The following is a 17,315-nucleotide window of genomic DNA, read 5'->3' as shown; positions in this document are numbered from 1 at the left end:
GCCTTTAAGAAAGAGCATCAACCTTCAAACTGTTAGCCATGACATGAAAATACGTAAATTTACGTGAAAGAGATTGTCTATCTTAATTTCGGCAGTAAATGACCTAAGGTAGCAGAATGCCATTATCTCTTGTCTATGTAACAAACCAAAGAGGGGATGTCCCGCTCTTTCGAAACGATCTGGCTAATTAATAAGAGCATAGTTCACAACACTGTGTAAAAGATTTTTGTTTTGTATTCTAAAAATTAAATTTCATTTATTTTTCAGATGCTACTCTCGACTCTTATTCAAAGTGTATTTGTTGTCATCAGTGTATGTGATTGCAAAAATGTTAACGGACTATCTGACATAGAAACCTATGATAATGTTTTGAGCTTCTTAGAAAAATGGTCCTGGATGCGCCCGATGCTAGATTCAGCCAGAAACCTTGTGGAAAATCTCCCATCTACATCAAAAGCAGTCAAGTATGCTGATAAAGCACTTGGATTGTTTGTAGATATTGGTAGCCGGGCGTTTGAAGGTGGCATACTTGTTCAAAAGCTTGATCCAGATCTTGTCAATTACATAGGTACAGTGACACTAGATACTAGGCTACGTCTCACCAATACGAGTACATCTAGAAGAAGTCGGGGATATTACAGCTCACAGTCTGGAAAATATAGAGATGATAAAGATTATAGTTTATATAAAGACGATGATCGCTATGAAGACATTCCATCAAGCTTTTTTTCTGATAGCGAGAAATCTAAAAGCCCTTACAGTCGTGGCGGAGGTTACGGTGGGGGTGGCCACGGCGGGGATGGTGGGTATGGAGGATATGGAGGATACGATTCTTTTTCTATACTTGGAGGCTTAGCGTTCTTAACATTTCTGGGAGTCCTACTTTATAACATAGCCACTCGGACGAGAAGGTCTATAACCATAGAAGATATTGATATGCCACTTCTATTGTCAGACTTGCCTGACATAGTTGCTGAAGAAATGGAACTAGGAGATTATAAACTACGCGAGCCAGTGTTTGAAGATGTTGCCACGCTTTTTAATCAAATTTGGAGGGACTTTAAGAGGAAAAAACCCCTTTCATTTTTCTGTGAGGGAGAAATAGAAAGAGCAGCAGAAGTGTTGGACGAGCCGGTCATAAACATGGGATTGTAAGTCATACCCATTTTTTCATCATTAACATTCATCTTGCGCGTATTCCATTTTACTTTCAATGAAGAGGAAAACTGTTCAAATTTTGTATAACTTTGAGCATGTATGTGTGTATATGTTTACGCATGAAAATTTAGAGCTTGACCAAAATAGGAGCTTGAAAATTCTGGGAAGATTTTTTTTTATATAAATTTGATTGTACAGTTTTTGTGAAGTCCATATCCATTTTGGAGGTATCCCCCCTCTCTCCTTCTATAATTATGCTATTTTATCTATGCTACTAAATTTTGAAGGATTGAACTTAATGAATGTCAGATATTGGGAATTAGAATAAATGTGGATTCTTTGGATGTTTAAATTCTTTAAAAATTTAGCTGTCAGAAGTTCGATTACTAATGGCACGTATCCCTTTTTTACTTGCATTTCTATACCAGCAGTTTTTCATCGATTTTATGCATTTTTATCAAATTGTACGGGTCAAAATAAATCTCAGAATTTTTAATTCATGTCCATGAATTTCCAGCAATTGTAAGGAAAGAGACTAAGTTACAATCACTGAAGCAAGCGAAGGAAGAAATGTGAGAACCCATATTTTTTTTTTTCGAAGTTCAATCAGTAGTTCGAGCCAGTTCAAATGAACCCCCATCCATTATTAAAGAGGCTGAAGTGAGCCATTTATTATGTTAGTCCTAAGGTAGTTTATCCCTCAAAAAAATGAATTTAAAAATAAAAGAACTGAGACTGGGTTACCTCTGGTGGGAAAACTTTAAAATAAGCTTGTGATAGCTCCCTCGGGCAAAGACCTGGTAACCTCAGTGCAGGAGTGAAGCCTGATATATACATAGTACAATTGAAAATTATATAACTTATACATCCTTTGTCAGAGAGGGTGGGTTAAGAGATATAAGGATTCCTAGACTCATCTCCTTGCTACGATAATGTTTTCGCCTCGTTATATTTGTCAGTGTTACAAGGGAATATTCTTAGAAAACACGTTTAAAAGAGTCTTTATAGAGAAAAATATGAAATAAGAGCATTCTTCAAAATAGCAGATAAAATGTGTATTATATAAAACAATAAAGAGGTGTGGGGAAAGAGCAGTACTTTTTAACATTTCCGAAAATGACAAGCTACAATTAAATAATAAGAAAATAACCTTATCCTTAGATCTATATTAAACAACACAATATATTTTCTTTTCTAGGATTTTAATGTCGTTATCTATTGGTGAAATGAAGATTGCAAAAGCCACTGATTTGCTGAAAGGAAGAGATTTCGAAAGATTGGGTACTCTTTGCAACATAACAGCCCTCAATATGCCTCATCTTGCTTAAACTACACATTCATCTGAGCATTTTAGACATCAAGGCATATTAGAGGTAGAAGGGATCTATAAACAGAGTGTAACAATGAAAAAGAAAAGAAAATTACGTTCGTCATGCCTGGAGGTAGGGGTGGGGTACATGTTTTGTCCACGTCGTAATTTTTTGACCGTCTTCCTGGGATGATTTTTTGTATCAAAAAATTATTTACATCTAGTGTTTAATTTTTATTACAGAGAAAAATGACAGCATTCAAGAGTAATTTAAACATCAATGTATGCTAAGAAAATCATTTAGTTTTTTAACATCAAAATGAGATTTTAATTGATATAAGACAAAATTTTTTCTTTTGAAGCAAGCAAATACGCTCAAGTTTGACTTCTCATTTTAATTCAATGACTCTTGTATTTGAGCAGTCATTCCCAAAGAATTGGGAGATAAAAAGTCAAACTTGGGCTTAAAGAGCGAAAGGTTGAGAAGGGGACAGTCCTCCTCATATATAGAATAATTTCTGTTAGTTTTAAGTTTTAACGTTGCTCTTTAGTTTCAGGTAAAAAAACTTGTCATTTCATTATTTCTGATCGTTTATCAAATGTTTCTCAGGCCTAACCAAGATATGAAGCCCCATAAAGCCCCGATCTTTTACTATTAAATTGTAACTATCAATAATTGTAAATTGTTTAGTAGCGTCCCGCTTTTTTCAGTTTTTCTGCTGAAGATCTAAGATGTTGTATTGTAGTTAAAATTTTGGATAGCATTTCAACATTTAGTAAAAGTTTTATATAATCAGTAGTTTTGTATAATATTTATAATAAGGAATTTTGGGTGGACAGGGAGGGGTATTATTATTCATTCACACGGATGGAAATTATGCGTTACTTTTAATGTTGAGCGCGGCTAAAGCCATCGTAACCTTTACAAAAGGGTTATTTGATGTTTAAAAGCCTCGTATACATATGTTTAAATACATTGAAACATTGTATATAATTAGGAAAAGAGAAATATTACCATGTAAAATCCTTAAAAACAAAGCTTCTGCTGGTACTCTCTTTCCCTTCCCCATAAAATTTTTGGGTGATCATCATGGTGCCACTTCATCCCCAGCACCATTAATAAGGGCCTAGACCAAAAATATCCTCGGGATTCTAGAGGGGTTAGACATCAATTTCTTCCTTCCCAAAACTCATTTTATATATTCATCTGAAGGGTTAGGGATGTTGGGATATTTACTAATGGCACGTATCAAATGCCCTTTTTGAGGTATCTGTCCTTTCCCCCACTAACAATTGACCCTCCACCTTTCCTTTGCAATAGCTGTTATGCACATACACTTCACTCTATATATTTCTTGTGAAATATGAAGCAACTCAGTTTAGTTTAATGAAGTTTAAAAATAAATTTCAAAAACGTATTCTGCAATAAGTCGGGAATATCCCACCACAGCACACATATTCAGACTTAGTCTAAATGAAAGTAGATGAAAGATTATTTGAAAAACTTAGGCTACCATTTACCCGAGTCGCACCTTACATGCAGTTTGTTGCCATGAACTGTTTTATTTAAAGTTTAGGAAAACTCCTTAGGATTTTTAACTTTAAATGGATTGAACAAGGCTGGTAATATAAATCACATTCAAGATTACTGGGATGTCACATTCAAGATCACTGGGGTGTAATTAATTCAATAAATCAGAAGCTACCGTTCAATCTTTTATTAGTGTGTTCTTGCGTGGGACAGAGTTATCAGCTTGTTTTCCAGTACCCGTAAGCAATGTCATTTTTAACCCCCCTCCCTTCATAAAATGCCTAAAGGATTAAAAAACACAGCAGAAAGCATTTATTTAAATAACAACCGAACTAAATGTACACCCGGGGATAATTACCATCCCTCCTAGTGACCCCATTGGTGTGGAAACATTTTTCAGATGAGATTGTTCATTCGCTCGATACAATCCAATAATGCAATTCAAATATTGTCAGATAATGCTCTTGAAATGTTGTATGCCAAGCCAACGTTAACAATTTATTTGGAGGGAGAGAGCGTCTTGGAGAAAAAAAAAAGTAGATTATCTGTGAGTAGATATTTTTCATGTTGCACGGATAGCTACGGTTTGAATTTTAAGGAGGCAATAGGAATTTTGCATAATAGTTTTTTAAATCAGTCTTTGACTAATTTCTGGCAAGTTTGTATTAGTAGCGTGTACGAAGGTAACAACAAGAAAACGATTAAATTGTCAAAAGTGAAAGAAACAATTATCCAATATCTACCATTTAAACACAAATTACTGAAAAGAACAAAAAAAAAAAAACAAATGAAAAAACAAAGATCCCTTAGTAGACACTGGAGGTTTTTTTTAATTGTCCTGAACGTGTAGAGCATAATCATGTCACTTCTTTTGTGCATCTTTAAGTTTTCCTTGTATGTATAAGTGTTGTGCTGCTCCCAGCCGAACTGTCAAATTTATCAGGTCATTTGTCAGGCGTTGAAGAGCCTTTTGTGCAATAATGACCGATCCTGAAATTAAAAAGAAGAAAATATCATGACTTCGAAAATTTCACACCATCGCACCGAAAGCAGCTATTTAAACTTTTTCTTTATTTACTTGGCAGAATCCTAAGACAACTTTCTTTTTTAGATTGTTATGGACTATTCATATTTGCAGAAAAATATTTTGCACTCCTTCGCCCTTTTTAAATATTCAAGGATGATGTTATATGCAGTAGCTTCTCAAGATGTCGTTGCCTCCCACCCTGATATTAAAAATGCGTTTTTTTTATCTCAACTGATTTTTCTAATTAAAAAATTACAGAACTGCCCTCCCCCTAGATTTTGAAAAATACATTTTGTGTTCTTCCTTTATTTCCAGAAATTGATGCTCTTAGCTATGGCTATTAGCTGCTTAAATAGACGAAAGCGTATAGTTATCGCCGCTAATCAATTATCGCAGGACCATTTGATGTTCGATCTAAGCTTTGAACTAAACAGACATAGTTAAATAAAAACGATTATTAAAAAAGAAAGGAAAAAAATGTCTCAGTGTCTATAGCTCAACGACCAACAAACATGAGGTTGTTAAAGGTTACACCAAAATAAAGCCCAGCATGCAGATTATAATCTTCTGAATTATTTGACGTTAAAATCTTAAAAAAGAATCACGACAAGAAACTGTGATAGTATGCCTGTAACAGTATCATACAGCTAAATTGCCGTCCTGTAATCCCAACCCCATGAAATCGTCAACTTCTTAATATATTTTGCTTACCTAAATGTTATTTATAGTTGTTTTTTTTTCTTGCAAATTTTGTTATCGTTTTCAGTTTTATAATAAAACATGACTATTTGAAAGCCTTTCTGTTGATATTGTTTGTTTATTATTGTCAATCCCTGTATTCTATTAAAGCCGCTTTTCGAAGCGTCATAAAATACATTTTTCCATTCCCTTCCATCTTATGGGATAAGTGTTTCCTTTTAGACACAATACTCGGTATCAAACACTTCGTCGTAGTGAACTGTAACTATGGAGTGACCCGGCTCAATAGTAACCGAAACTCTAAAAAACAGAATTTTGATACCAATAGATATATGAAAAGAATCGGATTTTTGTGCTGATTTCAAATACATAAGTTTTATAAAGTATAGTTCTCATCAAAGGCTATGAGCCTGAGAAAATTTGCCTTACTTTCGAAAAAATGGCGATTTATAGATTATAGAAATCGATTAAATTAAATTTTGGTGAGAAATTACTATCACGTGCCATGCGTTGTCAGTATGGTAAGCTGTAGTTTACTATGGTAAGTAGGTTGAAATGGAGGTAATACAGAAGGTGGAACCAGATTCTTGAAGATTTCGAAAGTTGGAACAATTACAGTAAATTATGGATGGAGGCTCCTACGAAAATTTTGATTCACTTGAATTGCAAAGCTACTGCATAATGGAGGTAATAAATTTACTAATAGAAAATATTATGCTCTGCATTCTAATTTTGAAGAGAAAGGGTAAGACCAACAAGAGCTAAGAGCTCATATGGCACTTGCGACGAGGTCGAAAGAGCCAAGAGCTCATATGGTATGAGCTCTAGCAAAATTCTAAGAATCAATAGATTGCTTTAAAAGGAAAATCAGAGGCTTAATGCCGGTCGGGATTTAAAATAAGAGCTCTGAGTCACGAAGTCCATCTAAATATCACCCACTCGTAAGTTAAAAAACCTCAATTTTTTTAATTTTTCCTCTCCCTTCAGCCCCCCAGATGGTTGAATCAGGGAAAACGACTTTATCAAGTCAATTTGTGCAGCTCCCTGACACGCCTACCAATTTCCATCGTCCTAGCACGTCCAGAAGCACCAAACTCGCCAAAGCACTGAACCCCACCACCTAACTCCACCAAAGAGAGCGGCTCCAGTCCGGTTACGTCAATCACGTATCTACGACATTTATAAGCATTTTCCAAGATTTCTGGTTTCCCCCTCCAACTCCCCCCAATGTCAAAAGATCTGGTTGGGATTTGAAGAGCTCTGAGACATGAGTTCCTGCTAAATATCAAATTTCATTAAGATCCGGTCACCCGTTCTTAAGTAGAAAATACCTCAATTTTTCTGATTTTTCCAAATTAACAACCCCCAGCTCCCTCAAAGAGAACGGATCCATACCAATTATGTCAATCTCGTATCTATAACTTGTGCTTATTCTTCCATCAAGTTTCATCCCGATCTCTCCACTCTAAGAGTTTTCCAAGATTTCCGGTTTCCAAGATGTCTGTTTCCACCCTCCAACCCTCTACGTCCTTGGATCCGATTCGAATTGAAAATGGAGCATCTGAGACATAAGATTCTTCTATATATCAAGTTTCATTAAGATCTGATCACTGATTCGTAAGATACCTCGATTTTCATGTTTTACAAGAATTTTGGTTTCCCCCTCCAACTCCCTTCAATGTCACCGAATCTGGCCGAGATTTAAAATAAGAGTTCTGAAGCACAAGATCCTTCTAGATATCAAAAATCATTAAGATCTTATCACCCATTCGTAATTTACAAATACCTCATTTTTTCTAATTTTTCCAAATTACTCCCCCCCCCAACCCAAATCCACCAAAGAGAGTGGATCCAGTCCGGTTATGTCAGTCACCTGTCTTGGACTTTTGCTTATTCTTTCCACTAAGTTTCATCCTGATCTTTCCGCTTTAAGTGTTTTCCAAGATTTCCGCCCCCCCCCCTCCCTAATGACACTGGATCCGGTTGGGATTTAAATTAAGAGATCTGAGTTTCAAGGCCCTTTTAAATATGAAATTTCATTCAGATACGATCACTCTTTCGTAAGTCAAAAATACCTCATTTTTTCTAATTTTTAGAATTAACCCTCCCCCCCAACTCCCCCAAAGAGAGCAGATCCGTTCCGGTTATGTCAATCCCGTATTTATGACTTGTGCTTATTTTTTCCACCTAGTTTCATCCCGATCCCTCCATTCTAAGCGTTTTCCAAGATTTTAGGTTCCGCCCCCCCAACTTCCCCTTCACCGGATCTGGTCGGGATTTAAAATAAGAGCTCTGAGACACGATATCCTTCTAAACATCAAATTTTTATTAAGATCTGATCCCTCCTTCGTAAGTTAAAAATACCTCATTTTTTTTTAATTTTTCAGAATTAACCCTCCTCCCCCAATAAGAGCGGTTCCGTTCCGGTTATTTCAATCACGTATCTAGGACTTACGATTATTTTTACCACCAAGTTTCATCCCGATCCCTCCACTCTAAGCGTTTTCCAAGATTTTAGGCCCCCACCCCAAAGCCATCGGATCCCGTCGGGATTTAAAAGAAGAGCTCTCAGACACGATATCCTTCCAAAAATGAAATTTCATTAAGATCCGATCACTCCTTCGTAAGTTAAAAATACCTCATTTTTTCTAATTTTTCAGAATTATCCCCCCTCCCAACTCTTCAAAGAGAGCGGATCAGTTCCGGTTATGTCAATCACGTATCTAGGACTTGTGCTTATTTTTCCCTACGTGAAGAAGTAGCGACAATTGTATTTATTATAATTGGTGGTGGTTTTTATTTGTTTTTAGATTAGTTTTCTTTTAATTTTCTATCTTGTACTGAAGACGCCTTGTTTGGATACAGGTGAAATATCCGCGTTGTTTTAGTCTTTTAATTCTACTGGCCGTCGTCTCGTTTGAAGTTTTCTTTTTGTAGAGTTTTATCTCTTTTTATTGTTTATTGTCATGTCTGGCCAGTTCGGCTTAAGAAATTTCATTCATTTTTTCTGTTTTTTTTTTTTCAAATTAACCGACCCCCCACTCCCTCCCAGATTGTCAAATCGCGAAAACGACTATTTGTAATTTAATCTGGTTTGGTCTCTGATACGCCTGCCAAATCTCATCGTCCTAGCTTACCTGAAAGTGCCTAAAGTAGCAAAACCGGGACAGACAGATCGACAGAATTTGCGATTGCTATATGTCACTTGGTTAATACCAAGTGCCATAAAAAATTCTTGTGGTGGTTCAACCACAAAGATCTGATAAATAAAGTCTTCTGGAATTTCAATTTTACTTTTGATTAGTCAAGATCAGTGTAAGCTTTATTATAAAATGGTCACTTTATCGTTTGTCACATCTGCTAAAGGAGTCATGGTAACAGGTTTCTGATATTGGTCACATAAGTATTCAAAACCCTTGCTAATTTATGACTGAATTTTTGAAGGAAGCGTCAGTGGACTAACGCTTCCTTTACAATTCACAAGCCTCATATTTATGTATTTTGATGAGAAAAAAAACATGAATAATGTGTGTTTATTCATCATTTTAAAGTCCTACTTCTATTATCAAAGCGGAAAATAAGAAATGACGAGGAATGGGTTTGAAAAACCCGACTTATTTGTTCCTAAGTCTTATCCATTCATGCTATATCTTTTCATCTTCAGCTAGGTTCATCTTACAGATCGGGAAACTGCTGTTGAAAGTTTTCATTTTATCTAAAAGGTCGGACCCACGCACCTTTTTTTGCCACCGATTTCAGCAGTTATTTTAATTAAAAGAGCTAAGTTTGTAAATAATAACTAGAAAATTAACCCAAACAAATATACATATTGCTATGAAAAAAAATCAAGACATTCACACGATTATCGGATCGTGTAGCCACGATCCAACAATCAGCAGTGGCTAGTCCACGTCCCGCCTTGAATACTTTTTTGTCCGCAAGATTCTTCTTATTTTTTTTTCATAAAATATAATGACAAAGGTGATGGAAACCATTGCATTAAAAAAGGACATAATTTTTACATCCAGTCATTCAAAACTAACTATCAAAACTATGAACACTAAATAACCACGCTTTTGATCAGAATCAAAACAAACTTTTAAATTATTTGCGTCATGAACGAGAAATTTTCCAATTGAGAAATGGAACACACAAAGCTATGTAGAAGAGTGAAGCTACAAAACCACACAAGTAAAATAAATATTTTAAATGATTTTGTTTTTTCTATTTTACATTTCTCTCTGTGTTTTTCAGTTTTAGTGTTGTATATTTCTTTAGAATGTGCATCTAGAATTATTCTTGTTATATTATCTATGTTCACTTATAACAATAAAAGTACACAGAATAATAGTACATAATTATACTTCAATGTTTCACTCCATATAGAGTCTATCGTGAGTCTAGATCTAATAAAAGTATATACATGATTTTTATATACAGGTGGCCCGCCAAGTGCATTTCTAAAAAGGCTAAAAAAATAACCTGTGTTGCCTGTTACAGTTTAACTATTTTTGTTTGACCGCTTCTCAGAGATCTTGCTGATAATATTTAGGTGACCTTCCAGAATTATTGTTTATAGCCCTTCTTATCTGTAATGACCAACCAGGAATATATTCGTTTAAAATTTTGAATGAAGTCAAAAGTGAAGCTTATGTTCAATGTAACTTGTTGACAAATGATAAAATTGATGTATTTTATGTTGTTATCCTAGTTAGACCAAGAAAATTTTCTTACGATTATAATTTATTCTCAGAGAAAGTAAAAAAGACTAAAAATGAAGAAACATATATGACAAAATACTTTTATCACAAAATTATAGTTGGATTAGTCTAATTTCCACAACTTCAAATGAATTCTGACTTCACTTTCTTTTTTAAAATACTTATTTTATCAATTACTAATAGTATACCATTACATGGCAAAGACAACTCTCACTTCATTCTTCGGGCAGACTTTGTCTCGAATTATTTTTTTTTTTTTGTGGGAAAATAAACCAGAAAAAAAAATCTCACATTCATTGGTGGGTCTGAATGGAATCTGGATTCTTGGAGCCATTTTCAAAATATTGGGTGCTAATGGAACATCATAAAAGGAATTTTGAAATATTGGAACAGGACATTGCAATAACAACAAAATTTTCATTGAAAGCATGTTTTGCACCCCATTGTTTTTTAAGCTCTGGGCTGATCTGGAATAAGGCTGTACTCGAAATTGTCCAGAGAATAGAATATGTACAAATGAGTTATTTCTGAATAAATCGACGTTGTTTCCGAAATCATGAATATCAGGACTTTGTTAGGATTTCTCTTGATAAGAATAATCATTAGCGAGGAAACAGTTACCTTCAACTATTAAACACTTATTAAGCATTTGCTCTTCCCTCGCCACTGACAAAACTAAAAAAAAAACTAATTTTTTAAAAGAAAATATTACTGAATTGTGATAGAAACAAAAATATAGCACCTCCGTCGGTTACTGCTTGGCCTCTCTCATCTAGCTGCTGTTTAAGCTTTGCTATTTCACCATCTAGCTTCTTAATGTTCTCATTACGACTTGTCACCCCACCTCCAACTTCTTTGAATTTTTTCTTGGCAGCATGGAGCTCATCCTATAAAAAATTAAGTTCTTTACTGTTTTAAAAATTAGAATTGAGAGAAAGTTTCAAACTTTAGCGTAAAGAGCGAGGCGTTGTGGAGGGAACAGCCGCTTTCATACACGGAGTAATTTCTGTTCGTTTTAAGTCTTAATATCGCTCCTTACTTTTAGTTAAAAAAACTTGTTTTTATTTTTTATTTAATACTATATAGGGTTCTACCTCGTGGTTGATCTCTAACCGGGTGGGAAAAACTCCTCCGTCTCTCCACTAGATAAGGTTAAAACTGTGGTCCCAAAATTTAATTTTTTCCGTAATTTGACCTCTTTCTCCTCCCTTAAAAACTGTATTCTGATAACCCTCGCCTTCAGTGTATGGGAGGAACTTTTACGTCCTTGTCCTCTCCCCTTGGAATGTTTAATATCTCTCCGGCTTTCCACCTGTTTAACATCCTAGTCTTTACAGTATAACTAAAGATTTTTGGTGCAATACCTCTCCCTGCCACATTTATCTGAAAGACCCCTCATGAAAAGTAAGAAAAAGCTGCCTAAAAATGTATTTTTCACGCTTCTGTGTATCTGTCCGTATTCATGTAAAAATGTATCCAATGTAACCAAATATATATTTTTGGGGATGAACATGACATTTTGTATATGCTAGGCACTTTCCCCCGGAAAATTCTCCCAGACAATCACCCACGGATAATTTCCCCTCGAAAATTTTCCTCCCCTGGAAATCTGTGTCCTTTAACTGTCTTGATATCTGGTCCTTTTGTTACCCGTTTGGACATTCGGTCGAAATTTTTAGGTACTTATTTTTAATTTCTCAATGACTGCTCCATTTGGCACATGGAGGGAGGGAGAATTTTTCACTAGGATGAATTTTCAGAAGATAATTTTTCTGTGGGGGGAATTTTCTTGGAAGGAATTTTCTGTGGGGAGAGGGGGATTTTCCGGGCGGAATTTTCTGTGGGGATAATATTCTGGACGAGATTTTCCGCAGGGGAACCTTATTTTCCGTGGGTTTGGAAGCTATCTGTGATAGTTTTATAGCGATTGACTATGTGAGGATTTTTTCTCCATGGCAATTTAGCCCCATTCGGATAAAAACATTACCTCATGGAACAATTTGGCAAGACATCAGCATTTTGTTGTGGTGCGATTTCTCCTTAGTTATCATAGGCAGCGCAATAGCACTGCCCAAGTAAAGAGCGGTGTGGGCACAATGTATTTTTTTTTCTTTTAGACCAGGGCACTTCGTTTCGAAGGAGTTGTCGTAGAAACTTCAAAATGGGGTCATTCGATTGGAAATTGGAAGGGCTTGTGCCCTTTTAAATAGTCGAAAGCGATTGGAGGGCAACTAACACCCCTTCCACGCCCACCAGCTCCCCAAATACATCCAATAAAAATTTTGAGATAGCCATTTTGTTCAACATAGTTGAAAGCTTCGGAAATTATGTCTTTGAGGATGAACCTCCCCCCCCCGGCACCTATGACAAGGGTTGTAAGTTATGCCCTGGGGTCGTATAACGTTTATATTGAAAGGGTGATCGTAAAAACTTGAGAAGGGTCTCATTGGATTGTTAATCAGAAGTTTTAGTGCACTTTTTGAGATTCAGAGTAATGGGAACGTGGACACCCCCTCCCTCCATCTCATATTTTCCCAAAATACACCTGACAGAAATTTTTAGATGACTATTTGTTGTCGTAGAAACTTCATAAAAGACTCATTCGCTTGGAAATCAAAAGGACTAGTGCCCCTTTTATAGTCGAAAGTGATTGGAGGGCAACAAACCCCTCTCCTGGGCTCACCATTTACCCAAACATATCTAATCAAATTTTTGAGATAGCCATTTTGTTCAATGCAGTGGAAAGCTCCGGAAATTATTTCATTGAGGATGAACCCCCCCACCCTCAGAGCCCTCAGAGCAAGGGTTGGAAGCTATGCCCTGGGGACACATAAGGTATATATAGAAAGGGTGATTACATAAACTTTGGAGGGGGCTCATTGTGATGGTAATCAGAAGTCCAATGCCCCTTTTCAGATTCAGAGTAATCAGAGGATGGATACCCCCCCCCCTCCCCCGACACCTCATATTTTCCTGAAACGCATCTGATATACATTTTAAGATGACCATTTTTTGTCGTAGAAACTTTGAAAAAGGCTCATTTGATTGGAATTTGAAAGGGCTTTTTTTTATAGTTAAAAGTGTTTGGAGGGCCCCTAACCCTCTGCCACGCCCACCATTTTCCCAAACACATCCAATTAAAATTTTTGAATAGCAATTTTGTTCAAAGTAAATGAAAGGTCCGAAAATTACATTTTTGAGGATGAACCCCCCCCCCTCCATTTCATATAGCTTTGTGATATGGTTGATCTTGACATTTTGAAATGGCTATTTGGTGTCGTAGAAACTTCGAAAAAGGCTCATTCGATTGGAAATTGAAAGGGCTAGTGCCATTTTTATTAGTTGAAAGTGATTGAAGGGCAACTAACCCCTCCTCCCATGTTCAACATTTCCTCAAACACATTCAATAAAAAATTTTGATATAGCCATATTATTCAACCTAATTGAAAGGTTCGGAAATTATGTCTTTAAGGATGACGAGCCCCCCACAGCCCTCAGGGCAAGAGTTATAATTTCGAACAGTAATTACAATAGATAACGTCAAACTCAAAACGAGCAAAAATTAACATGAGCAGGGCTGACGATCCCCATGCCTTCTCAAGAGCGGAGCGTAATTTGCACTTTACAGAAAAAAAATACACATCAGTACATGTAGGCTATATTAAATTGACAGTCCACGGTCATTCTTTTTTTTGTTTTCAGTAAAGTTTAACTGAATCCCTCTATTGACTGGCTATGTCAGTATTTTCAATCTACTGCAATTTGACCCTATTTCGGGCAATATCTTTGTTCAGTGCCACAAAATGGCAAAACCACTTCTCTGTAGCACCAAGTTCTATGACTATCTAAAAAAAACCGCAAAATTTCACAGTTTTACAGATAGGAGCTCGAAATGCTTAGAGAAGATTTTTTTGATGCCTCGGTTTGCCATCACGATAAAATTCTTCCTGCGAAACTCAAAATTTACAAGATAAAGTAACTAGTTTCACATCGGGTTTACAGCTGTATCATCCAGGATAAAACGTTAGAGTTTCGGTAAAATAATTTTTAGCCATGGATACTGCCGATAATGGTAGGTAAACATGGCTTTTGACTAGACAAAAGAGCCCTGAGCCACCTGAGTGATGTAAGGGCTCTTTAATTTCGTAAATAACTACAAACTTCAAAGAAAAACAAAAATACTAATACGGTTGTAAAGATGAAGGTCCTTTTTTTTAGTTCACCGAGGCTAGGGTAAGAAACAAAATGTCATTTTTCCATAACTAAGACGTAGTTGATCATTTTTGTGATGTGCTATCATTTCTCAATACCCAAGCAATAGTTGAGAATTTCTGTGGTGATACTTGGGTGATATCTCTCTCTTGCCTTCCCCCCTAGAGAAATTTTGCTGAGTCGTTTCACATGAGCTTAAGGGTGGAAATGATATTGAGAGCATAATACCGGCTAACAGGCAAAAAAGGTGCTGTTTCATGTTACTAGCCCAACCGTGAAGTTGACGAACCCTTCAAACCTTCTTTAGGTTAGGCTGGTCATTTTTCTCGAATCCGCTGTTGAGCAGGGATAAGACCTAATTGATATATACACTCCTTGCTTTTCATTGAGCGATTAATCTGAGTCGATGGCAAAAGGGTGAAAACTGAGATCTAAACTTAATCTTGAATAGACTAGCTGTCACGCAGGAGTGTTGCTTGGAAATAGTAACAGAGTATTGAAGGCACTCGAATGACCCAATTACGACGTCATTCCAGGTTGAGTCTTCTGAATTTTTATTTCCAGACTACCGTTTATTCTGGAGGGGACACTGCCTTTTATTATGCGTACTTACATAAAAAGAAACTCATTGCGAAGAATAGGTTTGCATTGAATCATGCGCAAGGGCACTTACAGTGGTAGGAAAACGGGCACTACAGCCCCCCCCTGAATCCTTGCAAATTTAGTCAAGTGCATCGTATTTTATCCCTGATTTATTGGCTGGTGGTAGCTCTTAAATTACCAGATGTCACTATTATTTGTCTTTGTTGTAAAAACCAGAGTCTCCTATAATTTCTCATACAACCTAGTAATTGCAAACTGTCATAGCTCAAAACTTGGTTTATGGAGGAACAGTGTTTTGATTTTGGGTAGTAGAATAATTTAAAAAAGTACCTGGCAAGACTGATATTCTCGAACAAACGACAAAAGCTGGTTGTTCAAATACTTTTGTCTAGATTCAATGCGGTCAATATTAGAGATCAGTCGTCCAGAAAATTTCTCAAGCGCAACTGCCAGATCAGTACTTGAACCCTTCAGCTTGTCCTGACATCTATTAATTGCTGCAAGTCGGTTCCTCCAGTCATTGATTTCTGTAAAACATTAATCATAGCTGTGAAATAAATTCAGCCCATAAGCTTATTAATGCGTAAGCTATGGAAATGAAACCTTCGTGACGAAAAATCTGAAACTTTTCTATAGTGGTTTTAACACTATTTTTGGTTATTAAAACACTATTACCTATTTTGATGGGATTTTTTCGATGATAGAAGTAAGAAGCGAAGTTGAAAATAACAAACCAAAGATAATTCCCTATATCAATAGAATACTGAAATACAGAAAACCCGGAACCGACGAATAAAAAAGCCTATAGTTTTTAGAAGCGGAAAAAATCCTCAAGCACGCTGCCGAACATAAGATACTTTTTTATGATAATATTGAACGACATTGGTATCGACATTTTTCTGTATACGCGATTAAGATTCCCCTACAGAATTTAAGTAAAAAGAAGATGTTATTTCCGGAACCAAAGTTTATTAGCATAAAATGTCATTTTGTCATTTACAGCTGCCTCATTTAAGAGGCAGCTTCGGGTCAATAAATTTCAGAATTTCTTATTATCAAAACTGTTCAAGACACCACTCGGAACTGCTATTACTACAGTCATTTTAAATTAATCTTAGTAGTTACCTCAAACATATTGCAAAAGTTTCGATTTTGGTATCATTTGAACCAAAAAAAGTTCTCTACAGCACATAAAAAATTGGCCAATACCGATTGAGGTGAAATTGATTTTTTGTCGTCTTATATTCTAAAATAACGACTTAGAAAATAACTTGCACCTTTAAAAAATCGTTGACAGGAATATCTGGTACATAGATCACGGATATGGGCTTAGTTCTGCGTTTTGACCATCCATGAGTCCTTTGTCCCCCTCCTGCAGACGCATACACAGACAAGCGTGAGACAATGTGTGCAATGTCGTACGTCGGATATTGCACGATATCGGATGAACGCAGAGAAAATTTACCCTTTCTATGCCAAATTACTAGGAAAAAGTCATGTCCTAGTGTCTTGCATATTTTGTATTAACTTGACACTGTATTGACTTGAATAGACACCGTAGTGATTTGTTTTAAATTTTTCCTTTTCTCGGTCCAGCAGAGAGGAAGGCCTGAAAGTTCAATTAACGAGTCATTTGCATTGATAGAGGAAAAGGAATGCAGGGGCTCTAAAATCTTTGTTCCGGCGACTTCAGGCAACTGAACTTATATAGAGTGTGACATTCCAAGATATCCCATAACTGCTGTTTTAACGTCGTTGTCTAATAATATCTAATGGTTTGACCGTGCTAAACATGATTTGTAGCTTTAGGGAACCACACACATCTTCAGCAGTAAAACAATAATATTTCTGTAACCAAATTACCTATAGTTTCCTGTAGATGCAGCAAGATTGATCAGTAACATTGACTAATCTTCCCAACCAACATGTTATTTTTAGGTTGCAATGGACGAATCTAAATTCATTTTACCAACAACAGCAGAAGATGACGGAAGAACTAGGTATATGCCCAATTTTATTGACACAGGGTATCGATTGTGTCCTGTCCTTTTCCAA

General features: G+C 36.1%; 2 protein-coding genes across 6 annotated transcripts in view; one reads left to right on the top strand and one right to left on the bottom strand.

Moving 5' to 3' along the window:
- Positions 1-2,497, top strand: part of LOC136027160 (E3 ubiquitin-protein ligase CBL-B-like) — an 81,517-nt gene extending 79,020 nt beyond the window's left edge. For all 3 annotated transcript variants that reach the window (XM_065704152.1, XM_065704151.1, XM_065704153.1), the window contains exons 9-10: positions 268-1,151; positions 2,357-2,497. In XM_065704152.1, the coding sequence (XP_065560224.1) occupies positions 268-1,151; positions 2,357-2,486 (1,014 nt within the window). In that variant the 3' untranslated portion in view covers positions 2,487-2,497. The remainder of the gene's footprint in view (positions 1-267; positions 1,152-2,356) is intronic.
- A 2,351-nt stretch (positions 2,498-4,848) lies between these two features.
- The window catches only part of LOC136027162 (intraflagellar transport protein 57 homolog), a 67,861-nt gene continuing 55,394 nt past the window's right edge, over positions 4,849-17,315 (bottom strand). For all 3 annotated transcript variants that reach the window (XM_065704159.1, XM_065704158.1, XM_065704160.1), the window contains exons 5-7: positions 15,591-15,787; positions 11,188-11,332; positions 4,849-4,988 (exon numbers count right to left, since the gene is read on the bottom strand). In XM_065704159.1, coding sequence (XP_065560231.1) covers positions 4,861-4,988; positions 11,188-11,332; positions 15,591-15,787 — 470 coding nt within the window. In that variant the 3' untranslated portion in view covers positions 4,849-4,860. The remainder of the gene's footprint in view (positions 4,989-11,187; positions 11,333-15,590; positions 15,788-17,315) is intronic.

This window comes from Artemia franciscana, chromosome 5 (assembly GCF_032884065.1).
Source record: "Artemia franciscana chromosome 5, ASM3288406v1, whole genome shotgun sequence".
Classification (NCBI taxonomy): domain Eukaryota; kingdom Metazoa; phylum Arthropoda; class Branchiopoda; order Anostraca; family Artemiidae; genus Artemia; species Artemia franciscana.
The sequence above is the reverse complement of the archived record's forward strand: the minus strand, read 5'-3'. Positions and strand labels throughout refer to the sequence as shown.